This window comes from Uloborus diversus, chromosome 2, assembly GCF_026930045.1.
Source record: "Uloborus diversus isolate 005 chromosome 2, Udiv.v.3.1, whole genome shotgun sequence".
Taxonomy (NCBI): Eukaryota; Metazoa; Arthropoda; class Arachnida; order Araneae; family Uloboridae; genus Uloborus; species Uloborus diversus.
The window spans coordinates 147,524,006-147,542,796 of record NC_072732.1 but is presented as its reverse complement, the minus strand read 5'-3'; the positions used below and the strand labels follow the sequence as shown (position 1 = coordinate 147,542,796).

The 18,791-nt window shown below is 32.3% G+C and overlaps 1 protein-coding gene across 1 annotated transcript in view; it reads left to right on the top strand.

The window, feature by feature from the left end:
- Positions 1-18,791, top strand: part of LOC129216592 (teneurin-m-like) — a 254,259-nt gene that overhangs the window by 67,304 nt on the left and 168,164 nt on the right. Inside the window, exons 5-8 of the mRNA XM_054850806.1 lie at positions 309-410; positions 3,655-3,759; positions 8,393-8,587; positions 11,826-12,035. Coding sequence (XP_054706781.1) covers positions 309-410; positions 3,655-3,759; positions 8,393-8,587; positions 11,826-12,035 — 612 coding nt within the window. The remainder of the gene's footprint in view (positions 1-308; positions 411-3,654; positions 3,760-8,392; positions 8,588-11,825; positions 12,036-18,791) is intronic.

Below are 18,791 nucleotides of genomic sequence, written 5' to 3'. Positions count from 1 at the left end.
TATACGTATTTTGAATAGTATTTTTAAGTTTATCCAATGTGGTATAATAAGTCTTTATACCGAAATTAAATGTTTTTTGAATGTTTTTTTTAATTTATTAATTTATTTTTTTAAAATTTGATAATCCTTTTTGACCTGAATTGACCCTTACTATAACATTAGCGTAGTGATGAAGGTCAACAACAATTACTAGTAATCGTCAATTATTTGATATATTTCAACATTATAATTAAGATTTAAATGGTTTTTTTCGTAAAATATGTGTATTACTAACGCATGCCTTGCTTTTCATTTTCAGCCACGTCAAGAAATCAGTTTTTTGCATTTCTTGGAACCTGGCACTTGGTATCTATCCATTATAAACGATGACAGTACTCCAGTTGGTGTGTCATTTTATCCAACCTTAGCCAGTAAGTACAACTATTAATTTTTTTTTAAAAAGGTATTTTGCAAAGCATGAAAAAAAACATTCATTAATAAATAAAAATAAGCATAAAACACATGTACAATTGAAATGCAAAAAATCGACTTTCAAGTGAAACATCGTGCAGACGTCTGTCTTGGAGATGACGACTGAAGTGTTTCATTATCGACACATTTTAATATGCAACATATGCAGAATTGAAAAAAAAACCTATACAAATGCTTTATTTTCCAGATGTATTGATTAAACATATGTGTAACCAATAAGACCATCGAGGTACTTATCGCCTCAAAATTTTAATTGTTGGGAAAAATAACACATTTTTAAATCAGTCCACCTCTTGTATTCAAAGACTCAGATTATAGTGTCATATTGTCTTACTATGTGGGAAACCTGATAAACTTGGAGCTATTTATTCTCTAATTAAGCCCTTTTTTTACATTATCTGAGAAATGATATATAGTAAAGCATAAATATTGGGTGAAAAAAATATAAACGTTCTTAAAATTTCGATTTTATGGCAATTTTCAGTTTTTTATGCCCTATTCTACAAAGATTCACGTTCTATTACTATTCATAAAATATTAGAAGTTGGTTCTGTAATTTAAGCGTTGAAATCAAAGTTTCTAGGATGCAATGTATGATATTTTGAAAATTGTTCAATCATTCCAAATGTTATCATATTTTTTCTAGCAGAAATTTAATGAAAAAAGAGAAACCTGGAAAGTACAGTTTTTTTTTTTTTTTTTTTTTAAAGAAGCTCATCCCAACGAACCCTTCGTCGTGAAAACATATCTATTGTCCTTTTCAGTTGTAAGAACAATACAAATTAGGGTGTCGATTAAATAATTAAAAAAAATAATTTTCCTTTATGCTGGACCACACAAAAAAAATGTATATAACAGTACATTATATTCCTTTTATACACCACTTTTTCAATCACTTTAAGGAAAAGGAGTCAATCAACGAAAAAACAGTGTTAACTTGCGACTTTTTAACAAAAATCGGTTCAAGTTGTGAAAAAAAAAAGTGGGAATTCAATGATGGTGTACGCACAAAAATGTTCTTACAGAATTAAACATTATAGTCAACTATGACCTTTGCTGTTTTAACGTGTTTTTAAGCTGATGTTTTATAATATGCAAGCTACAAATATGAAGTTCACTATTTACATTTTTTTTTTTTTTTTGAAATAAACTCTATAAGTAAAGTGGGAGGATCTGAAGATTTTTCATAGCAATATAATGGATTATATTAGGTGATTAGATTCATATGGAATGAGTTTTATCTTTCTCCTGTAATTCTCTAACGTGTAGTTGTTTAGAAATAAAATGGACTAAACATTTATGTAATGTAAGATTTGCGTAAAAATTTGTATTTTTTTTTTTCGGTTTAAGCATTTAAAAAATATATAATAAACAAAATAAGTTAAAGTAGGAGCATAAAAATAAAAATGTGCCACTTATTTCAGGTTAAAAGTTATAGCAGGAAATAAGTGCAAAAACAAAGTTCTGAGGAGTAATCGATTTGGTTTTTTTCTTTCTAAATTATGAGGATAAAAAATAAAAGCGAAAACATTGCATGAAAAAATTCCAGTAGTCATTATACTTCAATGCTTTTTGTGGATACCAGTTTTATTTTCCAAACTAAAACAAATAAAATAACCCCGACACCCTGAAGGTAATAATGGAAAGATGATTTTTTCTTCTTTTTTAACCTTTTTTTCAAACTGTTTTTTATAAATGCCTTGGAGAAATCTTTGTAAGTGCATCAACATTTTCCCCTCACTAAACTTGCCATGAAAAATAGCTCCATTGTTTGAAACACTGTTTTAAATTTACGCCAGAAATTAAAAACAAACAAACTAGTTTTCAGCACATATTAGTTGATTTTTTAATTTATAAAAATATTTATTAAAGTATTTCAAGTGAAATATCAAGATCGAATACTAGGAATACATAGATAAACTATATGATTGAGGCAATTAAAAGGGATATTTTCTCATACATTAATACTTGTTACTCACCCATTATGAAAATAATACATATCTTGCAAAATATTTTATGAATATTCTTAAAGTAAAAGCAACTTAAAGATGCATCAACATTTCATTATTAAATTATATACTGTTTGCAATGCCTTTGAAAAGGCATATTTGCAAAAATTGAACTAACTAATTACTGCTAAAACATGCATGAAACTGTTGGCATCACGTATTTTGAATTTTTTAAAATTACGATCAATTTAGGGTGCAATTCGCTTTGGACATTGATCTTTTGTAATTTATTAATGATAAGAAATAGTTAATTTTTAATTCGACCAAGTATAAAAAGGGATATATTTGAACGATTTGTAAACACAATCGTATTTTCACTGACAATATTACCATTTATCTTTTTTTCTTAATTTTAAAATGGTTTCTTTTAATATACAGTCGTCAGCAATGCATAAAGCCTAGTACTCATCCCAATACATAGTTTGAAAGCATGGATTGTTATAGAATATCCTGTGTGGCTCGCTGACTGACGGCCTTAACAACTGGGCTATGTATAACATACATGAATTTAGCATTGTACAGAATGCCGAGGGTCCAAAATTGCCAGTAATTTACTGGCTCGCTGACTGACGGCCTTAACAACTGGGCTATGTATAACATATATGAATTTAGCATTGTACAGAATGCCGAGGGTCCAAAATTGCCAGTAATTTACTCACATAAAACATTCTGATGTTAAAAAAATATATAGCGAATATAGATTCAGCAATGTACAGAATGCTAAGGGTCGTAAATTGCCAGTAATTTGCACACAGTAAACCTTTTAATATTTAACAAAATATAGTAATTATTTCAATGTAAAGTATTTTTTTAAATATATTTGTAAAATATAACTGCTGGTAAAAATGAACGATAAATATAGGTTTTTTTTTATAAACAAAAAAAAAAGGATGTCAGTTGTTCCTCTAAAATATAAAACCTGAAAATTAAAAAAGAAAATATTCCCTTATGTCTTCTGGAATCTAGAGCGCTAATAGCTACAACAAAAAATTTGTTCGAACAAATGAAAGGAACGACAGTCTTCAACTTTTGCTGTAAATGAAACTCCTTTTCATTACTTTTCATAAAAAATACGAAAAAAAAAACCTTTTTTTATGCATGGAAATGTCCCTTCTTATTTTTATAATGCCTGTTTCTTTGGACCTAATTAACGTTTATTATGGTGTCTTTGCAGGGGACGTGCCCACGTCCTGCCCAAACAATTGTCATCACCATGGCAACTGTCACCTGGGAAAGTGCCATTGCTTTCCCGGCTATATCGGACATGACTGTGCTGACAGTAGGTGTTAGCTCCTGATTTCAGATTTCTTTGTTCTTTTGTTTTGCGGTTCTTTTATAAAGGAGCTCACAATTGCTCGTTTTAGGAATGCACTTTTTTTTTTTTCAAATATATTTATGTATGCAATTTAAATGCAAATAAGGTTTTGTTGCAACTAATCCCCAATTTAAAAAGTGCCACTGTATTTGAGTGACTTTTTTTTTTAATTAAAACGTTTTGATATTTAATTGTATTAAAATGTTTAAACGAAATAGCGTGATTTTGAATGAAGTGTCATTTAACTGAAATATATCTCTGAAGGGCTCTGTCGAAAACTTTTATTTTTTTAGAAATTTTTACCTACTTATACTATATTTATTAGTTGTATTGCCCCATTAATAAGTGTGTTTATTTAAAAAACAGTCTATTATTTTTCTTTATTCATTTTCTCAACCCTAGGAATATTTTTTTCGGCCCAAAGAGCAATGAAAATAAACGTATTAATATGATATCTGAATGAAATGTGATCAGTAAAAATGACTCATGTCAGGAAAAACATTTAAAATAAATTACTTTACTTTATTAAAAACTAGTGGTACCCCGCACGGCTTTGCCCGTAATAGAAAAATTTAAAGGTATTTTGGTTCGTCTGTATATTTACAAATAATGTATGGTGAATTTTCTCGCCAATTGGCTTAAAACCATGCTACGGTTCCACGGCGTATCTCGCCAATTGGCTTGTGCCCATGTTACGGTTCCACGTTATGATCATTTCGTAATTTACTCGTCCATCTTATGATAATTTTGTTCTTAAAATTAGAATAGAAAAAGAACCTCATCGATTTTTTAACCGACTTCAAAAAGGAGGCGGTTATCAGTTCATACCGTATGTATGTTTTTTTTTTGTTTGTCCACTCATAGCGTCTCACCTAGTGAACCGATTTTGATGATTCTTTTTTTAATGGATAGGGGATGACTCAACTTAGGTCCCATTACTTTGTTTGACCATATTTGTTCTTTAGAAAAAAAGTTATGGGCAAAAAACAGTAAATTTCCCTATTAAATGATTAAAATGATATTGTAGCGAAGTTCGCACAGTTCATCCGTGGATAACGGTGGCTCAGTGGTAGAATTCTCGTCTCCCACACGAGCAACCCGGGTTCAAATCCCGACTAGGACAAAGTGAATTTTACTAAAATTTCGTTTTTACTGTTTCCCGAATTTTCTCGAATGTTCTATTAATTTCTGTATCTTTTCAAGTCTGGAAAGTTCCAGCACTTTTTCAAGTTGTATATAAGGAGGTGTAACGTTCATTCGTGGTTCTGAATAAAGATCTCGAGTTGAGACTAACGAGTATTCGCTTCATTTGACTTTCACGTTGTCTTCGCTATCTTCATCTACGCGACAATATGAAACTCATTGTTATAAAAGTTTGGTGCCATATAACTGTAACAGTAATTGTAATGATAATTTTTGAATAATGGCTTTTCTAAAGCAATACAGTGATATAGAGCCGCACTTCTTACTAGGTAACTTCTTACTTTTACTGAAATATCTACATTTACACTAAAAAGAATCAAATAAAAAAATTTTGAAAAAAAAAATAGAACCGACTTCAAAATTGCTCTAAAAAGTGAAAAATAATTTTATTCTTTAAACACCATCGATAATACTTTTAAACATAATTTTTGAAGTTGGCGCAAAAACAAAAAGTAAAATCCATTGTAACCATGCTTCGTTCATATTTTTATCAAAAAATCATCCAAACTTAGGAACGAAACATTTATATCATTACTCAAATATACTGTCATTAATGCGTAATGCATGTGGTAGTGAAGAAACTGGACGTGGTTAAATTTATACTTGTAGTTGAGTTATGGCTGTGAATGATTTTATCGATCGTTTTTGCGCCAACTTCAAAAATTATGTTTAAAAGTATTATCGATGGTGTTTAAAGAATAAAATTATTTTTCACTTTTTAGAGCAATTTTGAAGTCGGTTCTATTTTTTTTTTCAAAATTTTTTTTTGAAAAATCGCTTCTAGGTGCGTACTCCCATGCTACAAACTAACTTTGTGCCAAATTTCATGAAAATCAACCGAACGGTATAGGCGCTATGCGCGTCACAAAGATCCTGACCGACAGAGATCCGGACAGAGAGAGATCCTGACAGACAGAGATCTGAACAGAGAGAGATCCTGGAAGACAGAGATCCGAACAGAGAGAGATCCTGACAGACAGAGATCCGGACAGAGAGACTTTCAGCTTTGTTATTAGTAAAGATATTAGTGTAGCTTGAAGATAGAAATTTATTATCTATCCTGCGGATCGTAAAGGAATTGAGAGAATTATCGAGTTATACAGTATGCTGTTCAATATTCAATCCGTCTTCCTGTAAAATGGGTATCTTTTGACTTGTGCCCCTTTTCACCGTCTTCAACAGATATTTTTCCGGTGTTATTTATGTTACATTGTACTGTTGACCACTTGTAATGCTAACTATAAACTCATATAGCTTCACCAGCCTTATTTTAAAATTATTTCTAATATTACTTATTATACACTACGTACTGTTCTGCATCCTTTTTTAAAATTATAATGGAAAAAAGAGCTAAATATCCATGTTTTAGTTCTTCAATGATTTTTTGATACATGCTCAATGATGAAGCTCAAGTATTATCCTAATGCTGATATTTCGTTTGGAAGGGGTTAATTTAATTTCCAAAATTCAAAACTGTCCCAGATGTTTATATTTGGATTCAAGAGCTAACCTAAATATAAAGCTTTTTTCTATAGCGATAACACGATTTCTTTAATGTTCATATTTATGTATATGTATATGTACATTCTACGTAAAAGTAAAATTTCCTTTTAAATTAAACACATAAAAGTAACAAAATGTAAGCTACGTATAAATTCCTTTTCCACCAAATATTTTTAAATATTTATCCGCATGAGCTTTCCTGGCTGAAAACGACAAATTTATTTTCACAGGTACAGGCAATAACAGCATAATCTATGCTCTATAAATAATTTTTAGACAAAGACGGAAGTGTGTTTGTTTTCTTTTTCCCCCGCTTTCTCTGAAAAACATTCCATTAAAACTTTCGAAGTAAGAAAGGGAATAAAAAATGAATCATAAATGCAAGGCATTAGCTATCATTGATATAAATAAAACGTTGGGATAGCGAGGAAAAGCTGAAAAATGTGGCCATAGCTCACAGGGAAAGTGATTTATAATGCAGAGCTTTTTTCGTTTCACGCATGTGAGATAAGAGTGGAAAGAAATGTAGAAATGTCAAGCAATGTAATAGTAAGTGCCAAACAAAACTGAAATAAATCGGAGAATTTGAATGTGGTCGTGGTTATGCAAATATTTTAACATAGGATCTCATAAATAAGTATTTTTAATATCTAACTAAATGAAACATTACCTGCACGTTATTTGAGACATTTATTCTTCCTTTTATTAATGCATGCTTAATTTAGAAATATTTTGTGAAACTTAAATTCATTAACCCCAAAATAAGAAGTTTTTATTATTTTTAGTCGCAGTTTCGTTAAAAGATGATATGTACCTTGCATTTCGAATTTTCATTGATGTGGAATATTTTAATAATACCATAATAAATAATTACTCTTTCCATGAAGAAAATATTTTTATATAAAAGTGTAACTTTTGTGAAAGATAATGCAGCGTAAATTAAAATATAAATAGCGGAAATAGGAAGCTTCCCCTTAATTTTTATGTATGTATTATTTACCCTTTTTGAAATGCAATTATATTTTTAATTTTTAATGCACCAATAGTTTAAAAGGATGATTGAATCCAGATTTAACTCATGGAACTTGTACAGTTATTTATATTGAAACTACATTTAAAATAAATATTTAAATACATGCTTTTTAAGAAATTGTACCTTGTAATATAAGCATTTTACAAAAAAAAACCTATCTTGGGGCTAAATGCTCTGAAAGAAATTACTTACTTTTATATAAACAATACTTCGCACAAATAAAATACCCTGTTTTTTTTTTGGGGGGGGGGGCTTTCATAAGGTAGAAGAAAAAAATGCGATAAAAGTAGAAGAAAAAAATGAAATAAAGGCACCAAACGATTTAAAGTGATTGGAACCGAATTTACCGTTAATGAATTAGAAATTCCGGATAAAAGGAAATACTTAAACTGGTTGAAAGTCCAGAAACTTTGACTACTATAAAACTGGATCGAAAAATTGTAAACATTTGGAAAAAAAACTACTGAATATGTTGTTTTTAGCTATTTTTCTAATATAAAATGTGTTTACGCAAATCAGGAAATGAAATGTAAAGTTAATAAGACAAATATAAAAATAAACTTTAGCCTGTATTGTAATATCAATGATGCTGTTGACTTCAGCTTTGAGCTTTAATTAAGCACTAATTTTTACTTTAAGATTAGTTTGCTTTCAAATTTAATGGTGTTTAAAGGTTATAATAGTTTAGTGTTTTGACATCTACTTAATCATTAAAAAAATCAGAGAAACCGGCTTCAGTTAAATGAGATTCAGGTTAAAATGAATTTAAATTCATGAAATTATATGATATAGAAGTACATTTTTCTGAGTTGATCTTTCCTTGATTTAAATTTCTGTTGTGACTTTTCTTAATTGCAGGTGTCTGTCCGGTACACTGCAGTGGTCATGGGCGCTACGTCCAGGGTTCTTGTCGGTGCGAGGTCGGTTGGAAAGGCACAGAATGCAATGTTCCAGTTACGGAATGTGAAGTACTGGATTGTAATAACCAAGGAATGTGCGTCGCGGGAAAATGTCAGTGTCGACCAGGCTATAAAGGACACCATTGTGAAGAAGGTATGCAAAACAAGTTGAAATGAAAAATCCTCTGTTATTTTTGCTTTGTACCTCCTGCTAATTTAATTTAACAGGAAAGTTTAAGAAAAAATAAGTATAACAGTAAAACCTGTAAGGTTGACCACCCTTCTAAGTTGTTCACCTGCCTAACTTGACCTAAAAAACGCACCAAATTTGGCTGAGAATCCTGTAACAAACCCTTTGTTAGTTGACCACCTGTCTAAGTTGGCCACTAAAGTGCTGCCTCACAAGTGGTCAACTTATACAAGTTTCACTGTAAATAAACTTGAATATGGCAAAAAAGGGAATGCTGCCGTAACCGGCGTACGGCTGTGTCGCATCGTATTGCATTTGTTGCAGAAATTCGGGCCGCAGGTGGCACCATAGTAACGCAATGAACTGTCATAAATCGGTTACTTCACGGACGGCTCCGAGCCAGACGCCCTGTAGCGTATATTCTACTGACGCCAAGGCACTTCTGTTTGCGACGCCCGCCAGTGGCGCCAAGCTAGACTTCATTAGAAGACGGATTGGAGATCCGTTGTGTTCTTCATGGAAGTAGATTCTTTCTTGGTACCAGTAATGGAAGTGTGTTGGTCAGAAGGGGGCAACAGGAGCGCCTGCAACCAAACTGATTGCGGCCTAGACTCGTACTGTGAAAAACATTAATGATAAATATTACTGTGAAATGTAGTGTTTACAGTGCAGATTGTGCCGAAAAAAATTAACGATTGCAGCGCCAATTGATGCACAGCGTGACTTAAAGTGCGAAGCACATCAGACCATATTTCATCTTACTGGGTGATTCTTAACTTATATGGTTGTCAGGACAGCCAATAAGAAGGTCCCAAGTTCAATCCTGCTGCGCGCTTTTTGTGTTTTTTATCTCTCGTTTATTCTACCGTAAAATTTTAGAGCAAAATAGGATTTTACGGTAAAAGTTACTTTCAACATGGATAAAAGTATTTATGTCAGATTTTTTTTAAAATCATTGCATTACTCCTACACCTGGATTCACCACGGCCTGAGAAGCGAATTTCCTAAGGCAGCGAGAACACTTTCGTGGTTATTCCAACTCACCGACTGCAAATTTAACAGTTAGTCTAGTTTTTAAACCTGTAGTATTGCCATTCATGAACAGCAATCAAGGAGGAGTTTTCCAACAGGATAACGCTCGTTCTCACACCGCTGTTGAAAAGTAACATGATCTACGAATTGTTGACGTGTTACCTTGGCCTGCGAGATCGCCTGATCTGTCTCCAATTGAGCACGTATCTGATATCTTTGAACAAGGAACTCCAGCATCATCTACGGCTAGAACTGACCGTCCCAGTATTGCCCTAACAATTTCAACAAGCATGGAATTCCACATCACAAAGTGACATTTGGCACCTGTATGATACAATGCATGCACACTTGCAGGTTTGTATTCAAAACTGTGGAAGTTACACCGCCTGTTGATGTAACAGGAATTCACATTTGAAATGCAATTTTTGATGTTAAATTAACCTGTGATCTTGAAAATATAGTCAATTAATCACGTTAGCTGGACAAATACATTGTCCAAAAGTCATTACTCTACAACATTTTTTCCCCCTCAGTGTATATGAGAAAACCAGTGAGTAAGTTTATTTACTTGTTATCCATCTCCTGAAAAAGATATTTCTTTAAAAAAGAACGTAATGAATTTTTGATTATTTCTTCAACTGCCATGTGAATTTCCATGTTCGTATTAAAAGCATCTCAAGCGCATATAAAAGGCACGTTATGAAATTAACGGAAGATGTCAATAAAATCTCAGTGAAAAGTGTTCCCCAGTACATTTTTCGTTCGTGAACTTTCGCAAGTATCGACAACTGCTTTGAAAGTTGTTAGTCAAAGCTTTTGATTTCAGTCATCGATTTCAGTTTCAAAGCGTATTAACTTTTCACAATAAGTTTCAAAAATCTTGAGTGGATATTTTTATTTTGTGTTGTATAGAAATTGTTGCAACAAAAGTGCATTATATTTCTGTTTTAATACAATGTTTTATTTTATTTATTACATAGCTTTAGGACTGAGAAAATATTTTTAAAATCATTTCTAAAAGGTGTTATGGAGAACATAATTATATGTAATCAAGTTTCAAGTTTTATTTTAGTTGAATTTTCGTTCACAATTAATAGGCAACAGTATTTTCAACAATGGATTCCTATGACAGAAAATACTACTAACCGATTAAACGATTAAAATCTAAGGGACAGGCATTGAAATACACATATTTAAAAATTTATAAAATACCAGCACTATTGCGGTAGCAAGTGTATTTTTATCCTGGGGGTGGGGGGGCGTAAGAAGCATTAATTTCCCCCCGTAGAAGAGGTGACCAATTCATTTTGAAATGATTATGCACTAACATACTAGAACTGGTAACATTACCTTAAACGATGGTTAACCCCTTTTCCTCTCAGTGCGACCCTACATGAACGTATTTCAAGATAACAACAAAGTTTATTTTTAATCGTTACAAAAGTTCCGTTTCTGAAAAACTCATTCTCTGGATTGGAGAATGATGTTTTTTACAGCTTCAAAACGCAGGTACGCTGTTCATGGTGCGTCTCATAAATGTCTTTTTTGTTCTAAATAATAATAACAAAAATATTAGAAGGTAAAATAAAGCGTACCTTGCTGCTAAAGAAAGGAAAGAAACTGATTTTTTTTTCTGACCAATTTCTTCTAATATACAAGTTTAAAGTAAAGGAGGCAATTATTAATTCAGCCCAGTACATACTCGACACTCTTTGTTCTACCGAATAAGAACTTACGCACAGAAACCGGGAAAAAACCTTAAAATTTTTTCCTTTCTTTATTCTTTTGGAGAAAACTACACTTTGTTCCATCTGCTATTATTTTTGTCACTAAAATGTCCCGTGCGTAACGCTGAGTTTCTTATTTTATTCGAGTAACTATTAATTAAATATGGCACTAACTGCTATGCTTTGATAGTATTTTAAAGCATGTAGCCTAAACAGCATTACATTTTGAAGGTTTCGGTTTGCTGGAAAAAATAAAAAACGTTACCCACGGGACATTTTTTTCCTAATCGTCCTGCTGCTTATTGCGTAGAATAGTGTTTGAAGGATTCTAAAATATGATGCCTTCGAAACTTTCAGAAACATTTTTGTTTTCCGCTGAGTTTAATACTAACACGTAAAAGTGAAAAGTAATGAGTGGTTGATGATATTTTTTTTCACTTTAGTGGATTGTGTGGATCCCTATTGTGCTGGCCATGGCGCATGTGTTAGTGGACAATGTTGGTGTAAGACTGGATGGAGAGGCATCAACTGCAGTGAAGCAGACAACAGGCTCAGTCGATGCTTTCCAGATTGCAATAAGCATGGTGTCTACGACCTCGAAACTGAGAAATGCGTTTGTTTTGACCATTGGGCAGGACCAGAATGCTCTAGAGGTTAGTATGTTTGAAAAAAAAACGCATTTTGATACCTATAAAATAGAGTTATATTAATAGCTGGAAACCGATGCGTAGTCTTGATCTTATGCGTTAAATGTGTACATTTAACGCATAAAATTTTTATTCATTGGTCGAAAAAAAAATACTCTCACGAGATCTTTCTAAGCATCTAATTGTACCCAAGAGAGAGGGTTCATGCGAAATTTGATCCTTCTAAGACTGACTTTCCTGGAGTTATCCAAACCAGTACAGATACACGTAACATACAGATGTCAAATAATAAAATTACAAAAAAAAATAGTATTGCTTAACCCTCGTGGGTCCCTCCCATTTCGGTTACACTCAAGACCCTTGGGGTCATACACGACCCCAATGTTTCCTTTAATAAATTTATTATAATTATTGAATGTAACATGCAATTTTTAAGTTTACACACTTTTTAATGATAAAAAATATATATAAAGAATGCAATCAAAGTAAAATTTAAATTTTGACTTAAAAATAATAATTTCAGATCAAAACTTACAATAGCTGTAGATTTATTTACAACTGTTACAGACCTGATACAAATGATTTTTGCATGTGAATTTCAAACACTTATGACATTTATCACTGTATTTTCTATCCAGTTCTCTTGGACAAGAGTTGCAACGTCCTCTTTTTTTTTGCATTAGTCTTTCATCTACTCACATTTGAATCTTCCGTAGGATCTATTTGTGATTTCTTAACAATTGCTGCAGCTGCTTCAGTTCTTGAGAGAAATTTTCTATTATGTAGTGAAGGTTTTATTAGTTCATAACCTAATTCTTCCAGCAAATACCTTCTTCTATTCTTTTTGTTTTCATAGTATGAAGGATTAATTTCACGCCAAACCACAAAAGCATTATAAGCAGATACATCAATTATGTTGTAAAAAAGAACTACTGGCCACCGAGCAGTTCCTCTTTTGCAAGTGTAAGTTGCTACTATTTGATCTAAAGTATCAACAGCCCCTTTTGTCGAATTATAATCCAATATCATTGTTGGTTTTTTATCAGATCTATTACTTATATCGCCTTTGTTATGCATGGTTGGTTATGCAATGTGTACTAATTAGAGTGACACATTTATTTTTCTCCGGTGTATATGCTACTAATGTAGTGTCAGTTGTAAATCCAAATATTGTGGTATGCACCTCCTATCCCTTCGAATGAGTAAATTCGATGGGAAGTTCCGACTTATTTTTTCTTATTGTTCCTAACATAGTTATCTTTCTTTTTAGTAGTAATTGGCCAAGTTCATAAGAGGAAAACCAGTTACCGAAAGTAACATTATGCCCACTGAGACCATAGATCATATCCAAAACAACACGTGAAGCTTGGTTTTTCTCTGGTGAACCATCCTTTGGCTTTCCATTGTATACTATCATATTCCATGCATATGCACTTTTAGAGTCACAAACAATCCATATTTTTATCCCATAGTTAGACGGATTTTTTGGCATGTACTGCCGGAACGGACAGCGGCCTCTAAAACCTACAAGTTGTTCGTCGATTGTGACATGATTTTCTGGATTGTATAATTTAGGTAAAATTTCAACTCAAGTGCCCCACAATCCTCGAATAGCAGCCATTTTATCACTCAGTCGCCTTTCTGCTCTAGTATCTTTGTTGTCAAAACGAAGGATTCTAGATATCACTTTGAACCTCTTTAGAGACATTGCTGCTCGAAAAATAGGTCGTCCAAACTCTTCAGCAATGCAACTCATTATAATCGTTTTTTTTTTTTTTTTTTTTTTTTTTTTTTGCCACTTATCACCGAATATCTTAGCACCTTCAACATTCGTCATATCTATAATAATTTTTTTCAATGGTAGGTGGAAAGTACAACAGGAAAGAAGATTTTACATCTGTTGCTCTTGATGTTGCATATGATGTATTTAGTGTGTCCACTGACCAATTGTGGAAAACAAGGGCTTGGTAAGAACAGAGGAGTTGGTAAGCAAACCAATTTTTTGGTGTGGGGTCGCCAGTGACCCCAAGGGTCTTGTGTGTAAAAAATGAAAAATCAGGAAAAATAAAATAAAATAAAAACAAAACAATAGCATTATTTTGTATAAAACACTAAAAGAATAAAAGTCACAAAATGCCATTAAAAAGAAATGGTTGATTAACAAGATATAGCAAACAGAAATTGCATTGGGGTCATATATGACCCCAGGGACCCACGAGGGTTAAGTAGTATGTTGAAACCTACTCAAAGCTTTCAGCTAAAACTAGTTTCCTGGGTTTCTTGATAAAAAAATTGTGTTTAATAAGTATACCTTAATATTAAAAAATGTGAAGTTGAAAATTAAATCAGACAGTACGACTTTTTCATATACATATAATGGTTTTGACTACATACATTTGCATGCACGTAACAATGCTCATTTGAACGTAAAAATGCTCGAGACACTTCTAACGTGACGTTTTTAAATGCTGTTGCCAAAGTTCTTCGTAATACTAAAAACATTTAATGCACAAAGCATCAATTTGGAGTTCCTATTATGTTTACAGAAATAAGGAACGTTTGCAAAATAAAATATAATCAATGCAATATTATTTTTGTCGTTAGAAAAAGATTTGCCATCTATACGGATTAAATAACAGAAATAGTATAGTACTAGGTTGATTCAAAAGTTTTTCGTATTTTCACCTACAAAAGAAATGCACAACGAGCCCCAGTTGGTGGAGGTGTCGATTATTGGTAGTTTGGGAAGGACTAAGTTCTGCTGATATTGGTCTTGTGCTAGAACTCGGCTTGTGTTGGATAGCTTCCAGCAAAACTTCGTTATCGATAACAGATCTTGGTTTCTCTTCAAGGGTCGTATCACCTTCTTTGAAACGCTTAAACCAACTTTGAGCAGTGCGCTCGTTCACAGAACCTGGACCCTCAACATCATTAATTTCTTTTGCCACTGCCCTTTGCGTTAAGACCTTTTTTCCAGAGGAAACTCAAAATTACACTAATTGCTAGCTTATCATCCGCCATTTTAAGAGACTGCAACATCTATACAGACACGAGAAATCACAGCAACTGATAAGGATTATCAAGGTCAAACTCCGCTCTACCATTTTAGATCAGCTGCTCAGGAATTGTAATTTGCATATGAGACAGTGAGAAGCAAAGGGATGTAAATGAACATTTTCAAGTTTTGAGTAAAATGCGTTTAAAGATAACATCCTAGGTAGGCTTTCATTGATTTTTTTTTCTAAATCATGCTGTATACCAGCTTCTACCAGGACTACTAATACTATCTCTTGTCCCCAGACAGATTAGAGGTTCACCTACCATTTGTTCTGGTTATCTCCAATTTTTTAATTTTGCTACTTACATCCCTTTGCTTCTCACTGCCTCATATGTTACATTCAGGCCTGCCAATCCAGGACATGGAAAATACGAAAACACTAATGAATATATCGAATAGACTTTCGATATACAACTTACTGGGTTTGACTCAGCCTGGTAGGTTATATATCGAATGTAGTTAATAGAATTGTAGTATATGCATTTTGTCTTGGGTATTATGGACAAAGGACAACATATTTTTCGTTATTATATCATTGAGATTACTGTGGTCTTTGTTATTAATATTGTTACTACAATAATCGCCGAGGAGCAGCTTATTCAATTGACTAAGGAGTAAAAACCCTTTTTGCACAAACATATGTTTATCTTATCATTCGCATTAGCTAAACGTATCTAACAGTCTTTCATCTCAATGTTGCACCAAAGAAAAGGAAGGATAGTTTCACTGCTGATATTGATTTTTTTTTTCAGCTTACTACAGAACGTGTTTTCATTAAAACATACTTTGCAACTGCAAATGTCACGGATAAAATTAACAATAATGTAAAAAAAAAACTTTCCTAAGTGATTGTAATACGCTATAGAGCACTGCACCAAGGTACTATTATCCTACTGAATTTGTAAAAGCAATTTAGAATCTCCTTGTACACAATTGATAATAATCATTGGAAAAGCTGGATAAAATGAACAATTAAAAATACAGTTCTTTGGCCATTCTAAGCAGCAAAATTTCTAACCTCCTTGATTATTGATCAACCATAATGATAATTAAAGTATTTTTAATAGAATCTAATAGTTCTCACTTTCTTATATCAGGATTAAATGTGTTCGTATATTGTAGTACTTTGAATCAATTTTTTTTAATTCAGCAAATGTTAGACATTATGGATTCTAGTATGAGGTTAAAAAAAGAAGAAAAGAAAAGAAAAACAACACGCCCATATTCTGCGAAAATATGCCTTGAAATCAATTCAAAGACTTGATCTCTCTTATAGAGAGAACTTATTTTTTTTCCGTCCTCCGGCTTTCTCTCGTATCACAATAGATTTCAAACACAGGAGATAAAAAACGCTGCCACCCACAAAGCATTTCTATCGCGAAACCACCTCATAAAAAAAATCCCATTTCATAAATATGTATCAAAGTCCAGAAAAGCATTTCCCATTCACGCTCTCTCACAGACAATACACTCCCACCCCATGATAGAGGAGAACAAACTAGAAATAAATCACAAAACTGCTGCAGAATAAAAGTTCTAACCCCACATAAACCCTAAAAACCTTCTCACTTCATATTGATCAAATAGACAGATCATGGGTAGGGACCAATGCCCTACTTTATCCCCGGGAGCCCCATTAAGCTAAAAGAAAGTAATGTATATGCATACCCCCTAGTGCACCCTTTTCTGGCATAACAAAATAAGAAAAAGGGAAAATGACTAAAGTCACAGAAATTTAAAATATTCTTTTATTTCTTTTAGTATTGCAGCTTTTCTGCTTTAAAATTTGCTTTCAGAGTTGCATTGATTTTATGCGAAAAAATATTTCCTAAGCTAACAGTTCTGCATAACATATTTTAAAACCGGGGCTTTTAAAGTTATGTAGAAACCCATGGATTTAATGGCAAAAATATTTGTTTGATTTTTCTTTTTTTTTTCATTAGCTTCTCTGTTGTGTTTCATTTTGGACGCTGAATAAATCTTAGCTCATGATGTAATGAACTGTAGTAGTGTTTTATTTTTTTCCTTTACAGAAGCAAGAGAGACTCTTTTTCATAATATAAAATTATTTCAAACATTTCCTCCCCCCCCCCAGTTTATTAGGAAGCTAGATATGCGTATTTTTCAAAACATTTTATGATTTGTGGAAGTCTGCTATTTATTTCCATGTCACATTTAACCAATAAGAAGTATCTTTTCATATTTCACAGCTTGACAGAATAACCTTTGAAAATTATTTTGATTAGAAATATTTTTCAAAAAAAAAGCAAAATTACTAAGATTTCTTTTATCGGATTAAAAAGATTTAGGGTAGATTACTGATTTTTCTTATATTTTTGTTGAATTTATCAATCCAACAGTCGAAACACAAGCCATCATGTTCTTCCGTCTTAAACCATATTGCAACCAAATCTAAAATACAACGGCCATAATAGGCGGTCATAATTACGATTGTTATGATAGTGATAGTAATTATGATCACCATAATAATTAATAATAATTTTATAATCCCTATCTCAAGCAAGGCTGAGCTTTACCTTTCATCACCACACTGGTTTCTCGTGTCATCCGTTCCATTATAACCTTACTCGATTTCATAAAGCAAATAGTCTCAAATTAACTTCGTTTGACTCCACTTAACATAAATACTTCATCTGACTGATATTGTGCGATGAGTAAGCTAAAATACCGGTGTTTATTGGTTATCTTTCCGCATTTCGCGTACAAGTTCACACGCTAACAGTCCGTTGCAAAAGTTTATATACTGCTGGCCACGCTAAAACAAATGTCATTGGTTTCAACATATAATTACCGATTAAGTGGGGCATTTGATCATGTAGCGAATTTGCTTTCAGCTTACCAAACTAAGAGCACTTGCCCAAAAACGTAAAAATAAGTCAGTAGCCGTTTAAAAGAGGAAGTTAATGTTGCCGGTAACACGTTTTTTAAATTTACTTAACACACAACAAATAATGTAATAATTAACTAATTATTTTAATAAGTACATTCGAAAAATTTAAGTAACTTAGAATTTAAGGTTTTGTTTTGGCATTTCTTTTATACATTAGTTTCAAAGCATTACATTATAGGGGATTGCTTGTGCAAAGGTTTTTTGGGAACATGTTTGTATTTTCCTTGCAAAAACCTTAAAACCACACACAACATATATGTATAATCCGTGCATATATTTTCAAAGTAAATACTATTTTCCTTGTCAAGGGGCTTCATTTGGGTAATTGTGTTTTAAATTTTGTCTAGAGAAATATCACTTTGTGTATTCGAAAACCTTATTGGATTCGGCACTATTATGACCCTCAACATTACACCCAAAAAATCGTTGTTTTGTAATTTTAAGTAGTTTAGTTTCTTTTAAATTTATTAAAAATATTTCTTAGCAAAAATATTTCCAAAACCAACTAATCGTATTTTATTAAACGGATCTTTAACATTGCTTCTGTAGGAATATATTCAATTCTAGAACACTATAATCTTAAAAACAGGGTTTTAATTTACCCGATTAATCGCATTTTTTTGTGTAACTGTGAGAATGCTATAGTTTAAGGGATGTTCATAAATTCGACAAATACTGCATTAAATTTATATTGTCAAATTAGTGAATTTTTTGCAGCTCTTAAGTGAAATAACTGATGCTATAAAAGTCGCGGATGTAAGCGGGTTTTTTTTTTAATGTGTGTTACATCTTC